At 42.5% G+C, this 18,252-nt stretch overlaps 1 protein-coding gene across 1 annotated transcript in view; it reads left to right on the top strand.

The window, feature by feature from the left end:
• Positions 1–18,252, top strand: part of LOC103592652 (secretion-regulating guanine nucleotide exchange factor-like) — a gene marked incomplete at its 5' end in the record, with an annotated part of 221,382 nt that overhangs the window by 109,120 nt on the left and 94,010 nt on the right. The window contains one exon of the mRNA XM_008575455.1: positions 9,225–9,261. Within this exon, the coding sequence (XP_008573677.1) occupies positions 9,225–9,261 (37 nt within the window). The remainder of the gene's footprint in view (positions 1–9,224; positions 9,262–18,252) is intronic.

Genomic DNA, 18,252 nt, shown 5'->3' on the forward strand with positions numbered 1-18,252 from the left:
CAAGCCAAGGGTTACTTTCCCCTTACCAGTCGCAAAAAGGAAAAAAAAAAAAAAAAAACTTGTCCTGCAGGGTTCCAGATGGCAACATAGTATGATCAACACAGAGTATGGTCCAATATGCAGAAGAGCCTTTTAACACAGCTATTCTAAAATGGAGTGGTCTACCTTGGAAAGTGGTGAGCTCCCTGTTATGGGAAGCTTTTATTTTTTAATCAAACATTTGATTATAAATATATGTGGGGTACAGAGTTATTCAACCCATGTACAATATGTGTTGGTCCACATTCCATACCCGTGTATAATATGTGGTGATCCAATCAGGATAATATTTAGCATATATATTTATTTTTATATCTCTGTATCTATCAATCTATCTTGAAAACCATGAGTTCACACCAATATCTTTAATTGTAATCTGACACTACAGGGTTCCTTTTATATCTTCCTCTTTTCACTGTTGTTCACTTCTCTGACAATGAGAAATATTGTTCCCATTATCTTCAATACATTTACTTATTTGCTCAGTTCACCTGTGTAAAACCAACCCACTGTGCCACAGTCCTGCTACCCACTTCTTTGCACAGGCCAATTCCCCACCAGGCCACAGCTGTGGTCTGTGAGAGAAAGAGGGAAGGCTATCCTTCTATGGTTTTTTGGTTTGTTTGTTTTCCTTTTTCTTTGTTTTGGTTGATGTCTAACTTACATACAGGAGAATGTGCAAATCTTAAGTGTTCAACTCATGGAGTTTTATATTCTTGTACACCTGTGTAATCACCCAAATTAGGCACTTCAGCAAGCTTCCCAGATATACCCACCCCAAAATAATTACCATTCACCATTCTAAACTTTCATCATAGATTAATTTTGCCTGTTTAATTTTTTTATACCTTTTACTTTGAAATAATTTCAAATTTATGGAAGAATTGCAAGAATAATATAAAGAATTCCCCAAATCCCTTTACCCAGACACACAGCATGTATTAATATTTTGCGATATTTGTGTGCATTTGTGTGCTCTCTCTTTCTCTTCTGAAAATTTAACATTGACAGAATACTATTATCTAATCTACGGAGCGTCTTCATGTTTCTCCAGTTGTCTCAATGCTATCTTTTATGGCAATTTTTCACTTTGATCCAGGATCCAATTCAGGATCATGTATTGCATTTAGTTGTCATGTCTCTTTGCCTGCTTTAATCTGGAATAGCTTTTCCTTGTCTTTTATGACATTAATGTTTTTTAAGAGTACAGGACAGTTATTTTGTAGTTTCTTTGTATAATGTCCCTGAATTGGTTTTGTCTGATTTCCTCATGATTAGATTTCACTTAATGCACTTTTCACAGAAATACCAAAGTGATGTTGTCTGTCTTTAATGCATCATATGAAGAGGCAACTGATGCCAGTTAATCCCATTATTAGTGATACTTAAATCACTTGTGAAAGGTAGTGTCTGCCTCCTTTCTCCGCTGTAAAGTTGTCACTTATCCTTTGTAATTAAGAAGTAATCTGTGAATAGATACTTTGAGACTATGTAAATACCCTGTTCCTCTTCAGACTTTTGCCCAGTAGTTTTAACATGCATTAATGATTCTTGTCTGAATTTACTATTACTATAATAGTTGCACAATTATTTTCTAGCCCAATTATTCCTTTTACATTTATTATTTTTGGCATCCTACTATAAGGAAGAGCTTTTCCTGCTCCCCTATTATTTGTTACTCAGTATGTACTCATGGATTTTTATTCAATGGGCTGTTATCCACTGCTGTCATTATTCATGCTGATGCTGAAATGCTCTTTGGTTTAGGTAGTGGTAGCCCCTTCAAGCTTGAATTTTTAACTGAAGCCTAGATATCAAAGGAGTCCCCTCCCCACCCCCCAAAGGGACCTACAGACCCAGAGGCTCCATCTGTCCTCCACCTCAAAGTCAAAGATAGAAGAACCCATTGTCTCTCTCTGTAAAGCCAATTCCTTTTTTTTTTTTTTTTAAGGTATCTTTGTAAGGCTAGGTACTTTCAGTAGCAAGCAACTGTGTTGCGTCTCTGGTGTCACCATGGCCTCCTCCACTTGGGGCTATTTCTGAGCCTAAGGGTAGAGCTCCGTTGGCTCACAGGATTTCATTTGCTTGCCAAACGTGCCCAGGCTCCCAGCCCTGCTTTTCGAACAGTTTGGAAATTCTGGTTGTCACCCCAGAGCTCCACACAGATGGCAGCTGGGTTTGGGCGGAGCTCTAGCAAAGGCGGACTGAGGCGCCCATTCCATTGCCCTGTTAACCTGGGCGGGCGGCAGGCTGCCCAGCCAGCCGGGGCTGCCCTTCTGTAGCTGCTTCAGGCACGCTTCTCCCACTGGGTGGCTGTGCCTGCCAAAGACTCACCCTGTGGCCCGTCGCCCAGCACCCCACCAGCCGATGCCCACCTCCTCCCCATCCCTGGTTGTCACGTGCCTCTGTACAGGCGCCCCGTTGCCATAGTATCTGCGCCCGGGCCCATTGGCGCCGGGCGGGAACCAATCAGCTGGCTCCGGCGGTCGCTGGGCGCCCTGGATGGCCCCGCGCTGCAGCGGGCCCTGGCCAGTGTCGTGGGACCGGCCTCGGCCCCGCTTCCTCTCCTTGGCGTCCCGGTGCTTCCTCCCCTGAGTCCTTGTCGCACCCCTGTATTGTTTCCCACCCCACTCTGTTTTCTGCGCCCTGAGTTTACCCTGCTTAGAATGTTCAGAGTTAAACAGTCTGGCGGAGTTCTCCCACGAGGTGATAGCTCCAGTGAGGACGACAGGGGACAAAACTTTGTTGCCATTTTACAGCCATTCCATCAAGAAATAGCCCTGGAGCAGCTTCTTGATCAGTCCAAAGGTGGGCGCTCCTAGTCCCAGGCAAGATGTTTGGGCTCTGTAAATCTAGAGCTCTCTCAGCTTAAGATCCATTGTAATTAGCACAGGGTTTGCCCAAAGGAAGGAGCTGGGTGGGTAGTTTATTTCCCTCCTATATGCAAAAAGGAAGGGTTAAAACCTTTGGGAGGACAGAAGGCTTGAATCTGAAGCGTCATAGAATCCTGCATCTCCACTAGCTGTAAGACACTGGGCAAGTTAAGTTACCTACCTCTCTGAAGCCCAGTCGCCTCATTTGTAAACTGGTTGTAGCAAAAGAATCGATCTCTTAGGTTTTGTATAAATGTGATAATACAGGCAAAGCTGTTAACTTTCTTAGGTGCCTGGCCATAAGCACTCAACAAGGGCCAGTCAGCTGTTTTTACAAATGGTACAACTGTACTGCTGAGAACTAAAGTAGTCACATGCAACAGTTGGCGTATATTTTCACTTTCACCTATTTTTTGATTATATATTCAATTATTCATTTATTCAGCACATTAATGCATTCAGCATATATTTACTGGACATCTACTATCAGTCAGTTCTTGCCCCGGTCCAGCTGTTTTCATAAGATGTAGCGCCCAGGGGAGTTGTGACTCTTCTCACAAGAATTGATGGAGTCTAGCCTGGTGGGTGGGCTATCAGTCAGTTCTTGCCCCGGTCCAGCTGTTTTCATAAGATCTAGCGCCCAGGGGAGTTGTGACTCTTCTCACAAGAATTGATGGAGTCTAGCCTGGTGGGTGGGTGGGAGACCTTGTCCCACTGGCAGTTGTGGGTTTGGAAATTGTTTTCTGAAGCTCTAGATCCTCAGGCTCAGGACCTTGAACAGAGGAGACCTCTCTAGTATCTGTTCCCCACCCACTACCCTTGGGGAAGTGTGTCCCCCTTTTCTTGAAGGCCTCAACTAACAAGCTAGAACTAGCTTTCTCTATAGTGGGACTCTGTTTCCTAGGACTGACTCTGTTGTGGTCTTCCATGCTTTGCTGTGCTGGAGTTACTACTGTGCTTTTGATGCCCCCAGCATCTTCACCTCTATTCTTGTAGTGCTGTCTCCTTCTTGTCCCTACTGCATCTCAGGGCCTGTTTCCAATTGCAGTGGAGCGGCCACACTGCTATCATCCTTGCTTTGGGATCATTATATACCTTCCTTGAGCCCCTTCTCTTTGTACTGGGCCCCTTTGTCCCAACTCGCAGGATATTCAACACAGACCCTGGAGGGGGGAGTGGGAATGGGATGGAACAAGAGACGCGAGAAATGGGAGACAAGACAGTATTCTGATCAAGTCTTGTTTATTAGCCAGAAGGTCACAGTTTATATAGACAGCAGGAGGGAATCAGCAGATAATTAAGTATGCAGACGGTTTACTGAGAAAACCACAGGGTGGGTTATTCCGGTAAATGGAAAATTCCCATTATCTATGGCAAGTTGTAAAGCTACCTACACCCATAGTGCACAGGATAGGGAGGGACGGAAGATAACAGCAAACAAGGCTCTGAGGCCTCGAGGCAATAGCTGGACGGGCTCTTTTGGCTCCAGACAGGCAGGCAGCTGGGCTCTAATGGCTCTGGAGAATGAAGCAATGCTGAATTTTGTTGAATGCTTTTTCTGTGTCTTTTGAGATAATCATATGGATTTTGTTCTTAATTTTTTTGATGTGGCATATCACATTTATTGACACATATGTTGAACCATCCCCTTCACACCCGTGCCTTGCACTTGGGCTGTGTGTGGCAGAGACACTATTGGGCAGGCAGTCTGCTGGGTGTCTGAGACACAGAGGTGACTGACATGTGCATAGTCTGTGAATAGACATCACATGTGAGATAATGTAATATGGTGTGAATGGAACAAAGGGAATATGTTGTTTGAGGTTGAGGGTTCTTGAGTAGCAGCAGGAGGAAATGAGGCCAGAGACGTAAATGGACCTACTCATAAGGACCTTGTAAGCCATACTATGAAGCTTAGACTTTGCCCTACCAATACTGGGAGCCTTTGAAGGGTTTTATACAGGGTCATGACATGGTCAGATTTGTATGTAAGGAAGGAGGGTGGGACGCATGGCTGTGAGGGGATGGATTATCTCATTTGTCCTCTAGCAATTCTGTGAGGCAGACAAGACAGACACTGTTAACTACTTTTCACACCTGAGAACACTGACGTCTGAGAGTTTAACTTGCTGAAGGTCTCAAAGCTGGAAAGCAGAGGACCTAGGACTCAACTGGCCTCCTGGCTCCTGAATCTCTTTCTCCTGGGCACATTGCCATTGTTAACAGAGTCTCCTAGAAAGCTGTATGCAGCTGGGCAGTGGGTAGATGCTGACAGGAGCAACATGAGGCAAATGGTCATTGATACAATCTCGTTGAAGGAGTACAGCCCTGAGATTTTGTGGCCTGTGGTGTTCAGTCTCCTGACCTCTATGCCAGTGCACAGACAGCAAGAAGCAGAGGGGAGCTTTGGGCTTCAAGCTCTACATTGGCTTGACAAAATCCATTCATCACTGTCTCACTCATTAATTCAGAGCAGCATCTGCTGCCTGATACTGGCATTTGTCAGTGGCTTGTTTCTGGAAGCCCCTGGTCCTCAAGCCTGGTCAGCTCTGCAGTCCACAGTCCTACGGTGAACCTTGGCGGTCAGAGTCAGGCCATTTCTCTCTCTGCGTTTTGTAAAATGAAATAACTAATTTTCAAAAACAAAGGTAACATGATATAAAAGTAAAGAACACTAGGTTGGAGATCAGGCAGACCCGGGTTTTAGTTTCGCCACTTAACTAGCTATGAAGGTTTTGTAATATGTATGAGCCTCCAGTCTCCTTATATCTAAAATGAGCAAAGTCAAACCTACCTGAAAAGATTGTTGTGATGATTAAAATGTGATAATGATTATAAAGTGCCTTGGCATGATGCCTGGCACATATGAGTCCTTATGTTAGCTTTAATTCCTGCTCTTATTGCTGCCGCTACCCCCACAGTTAAAGAATATTTGAAAAATAGAGACTAGAAGAAAAATATCTCATAATTCCACCACTGTGATGCAACTCGCCTTATAATTTATTTATGTTTCCTTCAAATCTTTTTTCTCCACTACTTCTAAACATACCAGATTTTATAGCATATTATAGCCGGATGGGTTTTTCCCCTCTGAGGTGGGAACTGCATTATGTTTACTTTTTCTTATTTTTAATATTTTTTTCTGATTATAAGAATAGTGTATAAAATTCAGAGAGTACAGAAAAAGGAAAGGAGAAACCATATTCATAATGCCTACAACATCCCCAGTCTAGAGGCAATCATTGTTAACATTTTGAAGTATTTCCTAAGTCTTTTTTATTCATGTTTTATTATAGAGTTGACATCATGTTATTTTTACAATTTTATGTGATTTTTCAGTTCATGAGATCATTAATATTTTCCTATTATTTTAAGCATCATTTTCCAAGACTGCATAAAAGCCCATTAGATGACTATCATAATTTACATAAGCATCCCCCTACTGTTAGACATGTAGCTTTTCTCAATTCTTCACTCTAAGTAGCTTCTGTTACCAGACAATGGGGGTCCATCCCTTGGAGAGCACAAAACTGTCAGGACGAGGATAGGAGGAAAAAGCTTTATTACTTACAAGTAAGAAGAACACTGGAGATCACTCCCAAAGCAGTGTCTCGCCAAACAAGGGAAAGGGGTCATCTTATGTAGCCAAAGTTCCCGTGTGATTTCCTGCCCAAGTTCCCATTTAGGTCCTCTCATATAACTGAAGGATACAAGCTTGTTCAATTTGGATTGGTCGACTATGGGACAAAGTTCACTGGTCAGTTCTGAAGCCACATTTACATCTGGACTCAGGAAGGGACCTCAGGAAGTTGTCATACGGGCTAAACATTGAGCCCTCAACTAGTACAGGTTATAGTCCATAGGTGGCTAACTGAGACTTCCTGTCGTGGCTGATCCATGACATAAAACAGGGGCAGATAGGTGTGGAGATACCAGCTTCTCCTTGGATGGAGATTTACTAAAATTCATCTGTGGGGACTGTATTTCAGTTTCAGCTGATATTTTTTGAGGGCAGTCTAGTATTTCATGGTTCATGACTTCCTGCTGCCTCCTGCAAGAACAGAAACTCAGAACAAAGGGTTATGACTGGTTCATTTCCTGTTTTGGACCTTTTAGCAGCAGTGAGAGCCTGGGAGTTTAGGAGACCCTGGACCCTAGATTATACTTCCTGTAACAGAACCTAGGGAACCAGCCTCAGTACAACCAGGAAGCATGTACTAAACTTATGCTGTGTGTATGGCCCTGGGCAAGGCATGATGGGAGCCCTCAGGTAAGTCAGACACAGAGCCAGCCTCAAAGGAGCTCAGAGACTAGACAACCTGGAAATACCTACTTGGCATAGAATATACAGGTGCTTCTTTGCCAGATGCTGTCAGGGAGTCCACATAAGTGTGAATAGCCCACTTCCCTGTGGAAGCTGGGATCTAGGAAGCACAGGTTTTACACAGGAAAAAGCCTAGGGAGCCTTGCTGCCCCTTCTCACCTACCAGTATGCTGATTGAACTCCAGCGCTCAAATGCTTTTTGAGCCTGTTGTCTTAACTGTCAGGGGCTTGTGCAAAGAAGCTTTGAATATTACTTCCACATGTTTTTCGCTGGGAAAGAGTGAAAAGTATCAGGAAAGGAACTTGTATGAGAATCAGGAGAATCAGAGTGGCTCTAGTCTTAGTTTTGACACAGACTTGCTCTGGGACCTGAAGCAAGTTATTTCCCCTTCCCAACCCTTGGTTTTCTCCTTGTTATGTAGATGATCTCCTGGGCCCTTCCAGCATTAACATTCCATAGTATCTGAAGTCTTCCTCTTTCCAGGAGCTAAGGTGAGCATCCTGATAAATGTCACAGTACGCTTCTACAGAGTTTAGAGTTCCTCTTAATTAGTACCTGGGGAACCATTTATGCTTTTGTATCCCCAGGCACTTCCTCCTGGTAATGCTGGGGACATGGGGAGACTGAAAGGCAATTGAAGTGTCTCTCACTGTTTGGAAACACTGGATTCCGAACCCCAAATGATGGTCTTTTGCGTATTAGGTATTTGTTCTTTTATGTACTTTGTTCCTCCATTCATTCTCTCATTTAGCAGATGTTAACTTAATTCCCAGGCCTTGTACAATCCATCTGTGCAAACAGAGGTGAATGAGACTTAGCTCTGATCTCAAGATGCATGTAGTCTAGTGAGGAGACAGGAAAAAAATGTTAAAAGGCAGCAGTATCATTGCTACAATGAGGGTACATATAAGAGCATAATGACAGGAGTGCCCGGGTCTGCCTAGAAGAACAGCTCAGTAGATGCTTTGAGATTTTTTTTTTTTCCTTTTTGTCTTTTTTCGTGTCCGGCAATGGATCGCAACCCTCAGTGTCGCGCCCGTACCGGACCGGGACCGGCAACGGGATCGCAACCCTTGGTGTTGTGCCCGCACCTCGCTCAGCCAGTGAGCGGCTGGTCTGTATGTGGGATCCGAACCCTCAGCGGGAGCGCCGCGGCGCTCTCAAGCGGCGCACTGTAGCAGTGCGCCACCAGGCCGGCCCTGCTTTGAGATTTTAAAGGATGAATAAAAATTTTTTAGGTAGACAGCAGAGGAGAGAAAGGCAGTAGGCGTTCTGAGTAGAGGAACAAGCATGTACGAAGGCCTGAGAGTGTGAGAGAACATGACATGTTCAAAGAACTTCAGATAGTTTGTATTGGTTGGAAGGTGAAAGGGAGAGTGGGCAGATGAGGACAGGTCAAGCATTTCCTCAGACCAGTCTGTTACCACTGAATTCTTTGCTCATTCTGTCAGTCCAGATGAGAGTGATGGTCTTTTCAGTTAAGTTTTCAAAAACTGTTATCTTTATTGCCTTATCTTTCTATTTTTAAAGTAACATATGCTCATTATAAAAAGTTTGAAAATACAAAAATGTAGAAAGAAAGGATTTTAAAATGTAACTCATGATCTCACTGGCTAAAGACAACTTTTTAAACTTTTGGTGTATTTTCCTTTTCCTTTTTTTTTTTTTTTTGGCGGCTGACCTGTGTGGAGATCTGAACCCTTGACCTTGGTGTTATAACACTGTGCTCTAACCAGCTGAGCTAACCAGCCAGCTCTTGGTGTATTTTCACTCAATGTTTTTTCATATTCTCTTTTTATGTGGCTGTGAATGTGTTGTAATTATAGTCTTAACCTTTGTAGATGGTACTCCTTTCTACTTCCTTTCTAAAATTTGCCAAAGATGGATGTTAGTATAATTATAAAATAACTACGATCATAAAATATACTAGCTGAAATATCTATACATTTTCTTTTTCTAATGTGACTTATTTTCTTTCTTTTTACAGGTCTCTTGTGGCTCAGAACATAATTTGGCAGTAATTGGTAAGTAATTTTTATACTGATAACTGTGTTTATTTTGAAGATCATATGGCAGAATTGGAGAAGGTTCTTGGTTAACCAAAAGCCAAAGTGTGTGTGTGTGTGTGTGTGCGTGTGTGTGCATGTGCGTGTGTGCGTGTGTGTGTGTGTGTGTGTTGGGGAAGATTTGGGGAAATGGAAGTCTTTGGTTGACCAAAGCGTGTGTGTGCATGTGCGTGTGTGCGTGTGCGTGTGTGCGCGCGTGTGTGTGTGTGTGTGTGTGTTGGGGAAGATTTGGGGAAATGGAAGTCTTTGGTTGACCAAAGATTTACTAAGAAACCCCTTTTCTGAAAGCGTCAATCCATATTACTGATCATCTTTTTAAGGTGCCTGAGCTGGCCTGCCTGCCTCAGGAAATGGCATTTGAGGATATTAAAGAACTCACAGGCTTGAGGCATCATGTGTAGAAAGCTAGACATAAAAAGGAAAAGTGGATTGGACTGCTTCTCATTTTTTGAATAAATCCCTTATACCAAGTTCTTTCCTCTTGGTTTGGCTCTTTCTTTGGAAATATGGGGCTCTGCTCACTACCCTCACTGCCTTGTTTTTAGTGGTACTCAGGAACTCCCAGTTGGACCCAAACTTTTGGTTAACTGAGGCTTCCTCTTAGTTGGATAACCAAAGTTGAATGTTTTCATAATTAGACTTAAAAGTAATTCATTCAAGAAGTCTTCTCATTACTTCCTTAAGTAGACTCATTCTCCATCTCACAGTACATTAAATAGACTAAAATGAAGGGCCAGACTGCCTGGGTCCAATACAGGCTTCCACTTACTAGCGGTGTCACCTTGGACAAGGTGTTTAACCCCTCTATGCCTCATTTTCCTCATCTTTAAAATGAGGAGGGCAATAGTATTTACCTCATAGGGTTGTTGTGAAGGTTAAATGAGTTAATATACATAAAGCATGTAGAATGGTGCTTAGATCCTAGTGAGGCTTTAGAAATGTTAGTTGTTATTACCTGATATTATTAGCTTGAGTAATTGCTCTCCTTTGGGCTTTAGTTCCCCCACCTGTAAAATGGAAGGCTTAAAACAGAAAACCCAAGTTTCCCTCCAGCTCTGATATTTTAGGACTCTATTACAATCCCACCACTGCCTGCCTTTTGTCGGTAATTTTTGTTCCTGTCTGCTTCTCTCTCCTAGCCTCTGACTCTAAATTTCTGAAGGGCAAGGTCCCTGTGTTTTCCTCTTGTTTTTTTTGTCTATTCACTACACCCAGAACAGTACCTGGCTCTCAGCAGAGACTCAAGCACTCTTTTCTGAAAATTTTTGTTCCTGTCTGCTTCTCTCTCCTAGCCTCTGACTCTAAATTTCTGAAGGGCAAGGTCCCTGTGTTTTCCTCTTGTTTTTTTGCCTATTCACTACACCCAGAACAGTACCTGGCTCTCAGCAGAGACTCAAGCACTCTTTTCTGAATTGAGCTAGGCTGGCTCAGCTGCCTAGGGTGGCGGTAGTTTGAAGCACTGCTTTGCAGGCCTGAACGTGATGTGCAAAGATGCAGAACCAAGGACAGCAGAGAACGGAGGTTGTCAGCCAGCAGAATGGGTGGGGAGTAATAGGTACTGGAGTCAGAGAACAAGCTAGAAAGTGTAACAGCAAACCTGTATGCTTTGCAGCAGTACTGGGTACTTTATACCAGAACTGCACCAGCCTGGGTGTAATTAAAACAAGCTAATCAAAGAATCAAAGGTGGTGCCTAGAATGTTGCACTGCTTCTGCTGTCACTGGACTGGGAGAGGTTGGCTTCCTCTGGGACCAGCACAGATGAGAAGATTTCAGGAATCATACGTGAAAGCACGTAGTCCAGATGAAGGAGGGGGCCAGAGCTAGCAGAGCAGCTGGCTGAGCTAACATAGGCAGCCTGGGGCTGTAGAAAGAGCAGAGACTCTGCAAGCAGACAGCCGTAGTTCAAACCGGCTCCATTTCTATGTGAGCATCCATTTCCCTCCCGTCTATGTAATGGGGGTAATTATCCTACCTTGCAGGATTGTTGTGAAGATAGGTGAGATAATATATGTAAAATGCCTGGCATATATATATTCCATTTGTTTCTCATTTCCCTTGGTAGGGGTTGGGTAGGAGAGAATCACTTATTACTATAACTATTCTAGTGAAGTATGTCTTTGTTGGGAGAGAGAAATGAGGGCATACTACAAAGGTGAGTCCGGTGTTACGCAAGTAGGAAGGCCGTCAGGGGCAGTGGGAGAACAGAGCATGCTGGTGAGCTTCTTGAGGGCAGACTTGTTATTTTCCATTTTGTCCCCAGTGCTGCTCACAGTCTGTAGAATGATGAATGAATGGTTCCAGAGCCAGGAAAGGTGGGTCTAGTCAAAGCTCTGGGCATGTCTACCTCCCTGTGAGCTGGGAGCCAGAGGCTCCCTACTACTGGAGGGTGCAAGCTTTGTGACAGGAAGCAACAAGAAGCCTCCTGTTAGCCCTGGCAGGAAGCTAGCAAGAGGGAGACAAACTGGAGGAGAAGAGTTCCTGCCAACTTAAAGCCACGTTTCTCCCAGCCAGCACCTCACCTCTACTCTGCTGCCATTGCCACTTTAGGTGGATTTTCCTGCCTTTAGTTTCATTCCATGAGCTCTGGCCCTTCAGTGCCTGATGCCATGTTCTACACGTGATAGGCATGAAATACCTATATAATAGTGGAATATAGTGAAGCCAAACTTTGCTCAAGGGTAAATGCAGCCTTAATGTCTAATGAATGTGCGACAGATAAATCAAACTAGAAAGGGAGGTGAAAAAGAGAAGGGTGAAAGGACTTGAGAACCTGTTCTCTCTTCGGAAATAGCAAAACTCCACAAAGTATATGTGTTGTGCCTTTTTTATAGAGAAGGAAACTGAGACTTAGAGGTGAAATGGGTTAAACAGGTTGCCCAGGGATAAGTAACAGTAAGTGGTAGAGCTCTCTGCCTGGCTTTCAAGACTGCTCTTTCCACTATATGACCTGAAGCAGTATGGGTAGTGGTTAAGAAGAGCACAGGTACTGGGTCAGATTGCATGGATTCAAATCCTGACTCCTCCACTTATAAGCTGTGTGACCTTGTGTAAGTGGCTGAACCTCTCTGTGTCTTGATCACCTCATCAGGGATATCATATAATCGATCTCATAGGGTTGTTTTGTAAAGTGCCTGGCACAAAAGTAAAGGCCCAATAAATGTTAGCTGCAATTATTATTATCATTATTATTATTGTTGTATATTAAGATCTCAAGGAAGGAAGTAATTGTAAAATGACTACAAAAAGGCCTGATGCTCAGTCAATAAATGTTAGCTGCAATTATTATTATCATTATTATTATTGTTATATATTAAGATCTCAAGGAAGGAAGTAATTGTAAAATGACTACAAAAAGGCCTGATGCTCAGAGTGGGAATCTGAGAAGTTAGAGAGGGAACCATCTTTCCCATCTTGGATGTCAGGGTCCAGGGCAAGATCTTAGCGTAGCTGCAGAATGGATTTGTAAACTGGGGCCTAGTGTCACATTCTGGGGGATAGGGACATCTCAGCAGCCCTGGGAAGAGTGCTAGTCCTGATTTATTCCAGGTCAGGATTCTGCTATCCACCATCCCAGAAAGGGACTCAGGCCCTACATATTCCAGACTGAGGCAAGCTCCACAGCAGCCACGTTTCACTTTCTTCCAGGGATGGAAATTCTTTTATTTTTATTTATTTATTTATTTATTTAATTTTATTATTATTTTTTTTCCCCTTTTTTGTCTTTTTTCGTGACCAGTAATGGGATTGCAACCCTCGGTGTTGCGCCCGCACTGCGCTCAACCAGTGAGCGGACCAGTCTCTATATGGGATCTGAACCCTCGGCGGGAGCGCCGCCGCGCTCCCAAGCGCCACACTCTACCGAGTGCTACCAGGCCGGCCCTATTTATTTATTTATTTATTTATTTAAAAAGATGACCGGTAAGGGGATCTCAACCCTTGGCTTGGTGTTGTCATCACCACGCTCAGCCAGTGAGCAAACCGGCCATCCCTATATAGGATCCAAACCTGTGGCCTTGGTGTTATCAGCACCGCACTCTACCGAGTGAGCCACGGGCCGGCCTCCAGGGATGGAAATTCTGCTCCACTATTTCATTTACTTCCAGGTTTCTCTCTTCTTGCGCAATTTGGTTTAGTTCTTTACTTAGTTTTCCAATTAAGTTTCTCTTGACATGTTTTCTGTTTACCACCAGGTGCTCCCATTGCTAGACAGGAAGGTGAGGTAGTGTGAGTTTCTGCTTTTAGACAAAGTTTCTGCTTTAGACAAAGAAGAGCTGCTGGAGCTGGGCATGGAGAAACTCAGGTGACAATCAGAAAGGGAAGAACTGAGGCTATTGGCCATGGCTGGCTTGTCTGCTCCCTACCTGTGTGCCTTGTACAAACTCCCTGCCTCACTGAGCCTGATTCTTGAGTGTGAAATTGACATCATGATACCCACCCCTAGAAGTTGTTCTTCCAAATGGCTCAGGTATGTCAAGGGCCTGCTCAGCGCCTGTAACATTATCGGTCGTCACCAGGTGCTTGCTCACTTGGCTTGTTCACTAGTTTGCTTCCTTTGTTACTTTCCACCCAGGATTTCCATCCATATCTGACAAAGCTTGCTGGCTGGCTCCCATTTCTGAGCTTAGACTGAGGTCAGCAGAGGTGAGCTGAGGGCATGTGGCCCCCACTTGCTCAGGAGATCCCTGCCTCCTGGAGGCAGGCTCCCCAGATCCAGCTCTGTCTTCAGGTCCGTCACCTCCATGTCTGGCTAAATTGGCTCCAGCTGTTTTGCTTCCCTCAGGAGCATCTTATTTTGGCTTGAAGGAGGCAGGCTCCCCAGATCCAGCTCTGTCTTCAGGTCCGTCACCTCCGTGTCTGGCTAAATTGGCTCCAGCTGTTTTGCTTCCCTCAGGAGCATCTTATTTTGGCTTGAATGGGCAATTTGTTTGCCTTCTCTCTTGATGTGCAGTTGTTCAGCCTTCCCTTCCTGCAGAGAAAAAAAGAGCTGACTGCGTTTTCTCTCTCCCAGCTCCTCGCAGACCCTTGGAAGGATTTTATTGGTGGCCTTTCCCTGGAGCACTCAGGCTTGCCAGACAGGCATTGTTAAGGGGTTGGATATTGGCAGGAAAGTGCGGGGCTTCCTCCTCTTCCAAGCAAAGCCAGTTCTTTTTCTAAATTGGCGCTATAATCTATGCATGGATCTTTTTTTGTTCATTTCACTGATGATTTCCAATTTTTAAACCTTCGTACCTTTGTAATATATATGGGAGAACATCTGACCTTGGCCTGAAACCCATCAAACAGGGTTGTGTAAGAATTTAATAGAGAGAAAAATTTAATGGAAATAACTCTTTGGCACTGGCTGTTCCTCTGAGAGGTGATACATCTAAATCTCAAGGCCTCGTAGAAAGCGTACAGGCAGGTACAAACTTCCGTGTTCCTATATACAGTGTGAGAGGTAGAATGTAGTTGCCTTACCTATATTATCCCATTTAATCCTTATAGCAAATTGGTGAGTTGGCACTATTGATAACCCCATTTTCTAGATGAAGCCTACACTGAGCAATTTGCCCCATCCAGGTCATGTGGTTAGGAGGAATATGTGTGTCAGGATTTTAACCCAGTCTTTAACTTCAGAGCCTGTATACTACCCAGTGCTGCCTTTCTGTAGATTGATGACGATCTGGCCTATTTTTAAGGCCACCAGATAAGAGTATTTTATCTTTTCATTTCAATATTTAGTTCTCTTTCATGTTGGCAAGTTCTTCTGTATATCCAGCCTAAATCTCTTCCGTTTCAGATTAAGCAGTTCTCTGTATAATAACCACATAAAATTGTGAAATTGATGACATTGTTTTGGAAAGTCACCCCTATTAGGATGCTTCTTCTCCCTTCCATTGTTCCTTTAAACATAAAAAAATTAATTTATTTAATGTTTGAATGATTAATACATGTACATAGTTCAAAACTTAAAAAGCATAAAAAGATTTAAAATGAAAAACCTTCTTCTCATGCTATCCCCCATCTGTCTAGTTCCCAAGAATTTTTCATCACATTGCAGCTAATGCCTATTATTAGTTTCTTCTGTATCTTTCTAGTTTCTTTTTGCATATATAAGTGAAAACTAAGATATGTTTTTTTGTTTTTTAAAAAGATGACCGGTAAGGGGATCTTAACCCTTGACTTGGTGTTGTCAGCACCACGCTCACCCAGTGAGCAACCGGCCATCCCTATATGGGATCCAAACCCATGGCCTTGGTGTTATCAGCACCACACTCTCCCGAGTGAGCCACAGGCCAGCCCCTAAGATATGTTTTTATTCTCCCCTTTTACATAAATGGTAGTGTACTATACACACTTTACGGTGTCTGATTTTTTTTTTTCTCAACAGTTTATCTGGGAGATCTTTCTATATCAGTATAAAAACCCTCCTAGTTCTTTTTTACAACTACATAGTATTCCTGTGTTCCTATATGCCATGATTTATTTAACTAGTGCCCTTGTTCATGGACATTTAGGTCATTTCCAGTCTTTTGTTATCATAAGCAATATTGCAGTGAATAATGTTGTATGTATGTTATTTCATGTGTGGGAGAGTGTAGTTGTAGGATAAATTCCTAGAAGTAAAATAACAAAGGTAAATGTATTTATAATTTTGCAAGATACTGCAGAATTGGCCTCCATAGGAGTTATGCCATTTTTCACTCTCACCAGCAATGTATGAGTGCCTCTTTCTTGCAGCCTCCCTAATAGAGTATGTTAAGAAACTTTTGGATTTTTGCCAATTTGCTAAGTGACCAACAACTAAGTATAGTTTTTGTTTGTCTTTTTAAATTGAAGTACAATATATACATATGTGTACACATATACATACATACATACGTACATACATATATGTGTATACACATACACATATATATTAAGGTGCACAAATCTTAAGGGTCTGATGAATTTTTCTTATGTATATACCTAAGAAACCACCATCTAGAGAAAGATAAAGAACATTTCCAGCACTTCAGAAGGCTACCTCTTGCCCCATCTCAGTCAATAACTCACCCCCAGAGGTAACCACTATTCTGACTTCTAACTCCAAGGATGAGGTTTGTCTGTGTTTGAATTTTATATAAATGCTGTTGTATAGTGTGTATTCTTTTGTTGGGCTTCTTTTGTTCAACACATTGTGCCTGTAAGAATGATTCACGTTATGCGTAGCAATAGTTCTTTTTTATTGCTCAGTAATATTACACTATATGAATATACACAACCTATTTACCCATTTGACTGTTGATGAACATTTGGGTTGTTTCCAGTTTGGGGATTGTGAATAAAGCTGCTATGAATATCCTTATACATGCCTTTTGGTGGACATATGCATTTATTTCTCTTGGGTGCATACTAAGAGTAGGTCATATGTTTAGCATTAGTAGATACTGCTCAATAGTTTTCCAAAGTAGTTGTACAAATCTACATCCCCCCACCAGCAATATATGAGAGTTACATTTGTGCCATACCCTTTCCAGGTATTTTCAGATTTAGGCCTTTTGGCTGAGTGTCACTATTTTAATTTGCATTTCTATCATAACTTTTCATATGTTCTAGGCCTCTTGGGTGATTTCCTTTATCAAGTCTAAAGACTTTAAGTGTTTGCCCATTTTTTTTTTTTTTAAAGATGACTGTAAGGGAATCTTAACCCTTGACTTGGTGTTGTCAGCACCATGCTCTCCCAAGTGAGCAAACCATCCATCCCTATATAGGGATCTGAACCCGTGGCCTTGGTGTTATCAGCACCACACTCTCCCAAGTGAGCCATGGGCCAGCCCTGGCCCATTGTTTTAAAGTGGGTTTTGTCTATGTTTTTCTTAATGATTTGTAGGCATCTTTTGTATCTTACGGATCCAGTCCTTTGTTGAATATATCTATTGCAAACATATTCCAATCAGTGGTCACTGTTTTGCTCTCTTGATGGTGTCTTTTGATGAATAGGTATTTTTAATTTTAATGAAACCCAGTTTATCAATCTTACCTTTAATGGTTTAAGGTATTTGTGTCCTATTTAAAACATTTTTACCTACTCCAAAGAAATGAAAATATTCTATGTTTTCTTTGTGAAAATTTATCATTTTCCCTTTTACATTTATACCTAAAATCCATCTCAAATTATTATTTTTTTGAGTTTAGATGATTTAATCATTCAACTGTTTTTTTTTTTTCATAAGCGTAATTTTTTTTTTTTTTTTTTAAAGATGACCGGTAAGGGGATCTTAACCCTTGACTTGGTGTTGTCAGCACCACGCTCAGCCAGTGAGCAAACCGGCCATCCGTATATGGGATCCAAACCCGTGGCTTTGGTGTTACTAGCACCGCACTCTCCCGAGTGAGCCACAGGCAGGCCCCCCCATAAGCATAAATTTTTAATGACAGCATAAAATCCTGTAATTACAGATATACTTTATCCATGTATACGTGGTTTCCCAAAAGAATTACTGAGTCAATGTTTGAATGTTTTGAGACCTTCGATGGACATATTGCCACATTGCTTTCTGAAATTTGGCTTGACTTTTTACTTTTACTCCTTTTTTTTTTTTTTGGTCAATATAAAATGTGGTTGATTATTATGGCCCATCACCGAAACCTCCCTCCCTCCTCTCTCTCCCTCCTCCCACCCAGGAATGTCCTTTCCGTTTGCTTGTTGTAACACCTTCAATAAAAATTGTAGTTGTTATATCTTCTTCCCCCCCCCCCCCGTTTTTTTTTTTTGTGTGTGTGTGTGTGTATGTGTGTGTGAGTGAATTTATTTATTTATTTTTAGCTCCCACCAATAAGTGAGAACATGTGGTATTTCTTTTTCTCTGCCTGACTCGTTTCACTTAATATTATTCTCTCAAGGTCCATCCATGTTGCTGCAAATCGTAATAACTTCGCATAGCATACATTATACGAAGTTATCGACCCCAGATCCCTAAAGAGG

This window comes from Galeopterus variegatus, unplaced genomic scaffold (genome assembly GCF_000696425.1).
Source record: "Galeopterus variegatus unplaced genomic scaffold, G_variegatus-3.0.2 Scaffold1191, whole genome shotgun sequence".
Taxonomy (NCBI): Eukaryota; Metazoa; Chordata; class Mammalia; order Dermoptera; family Cynocephalidae; genus Galeopterus; species Galeopterus variegatus.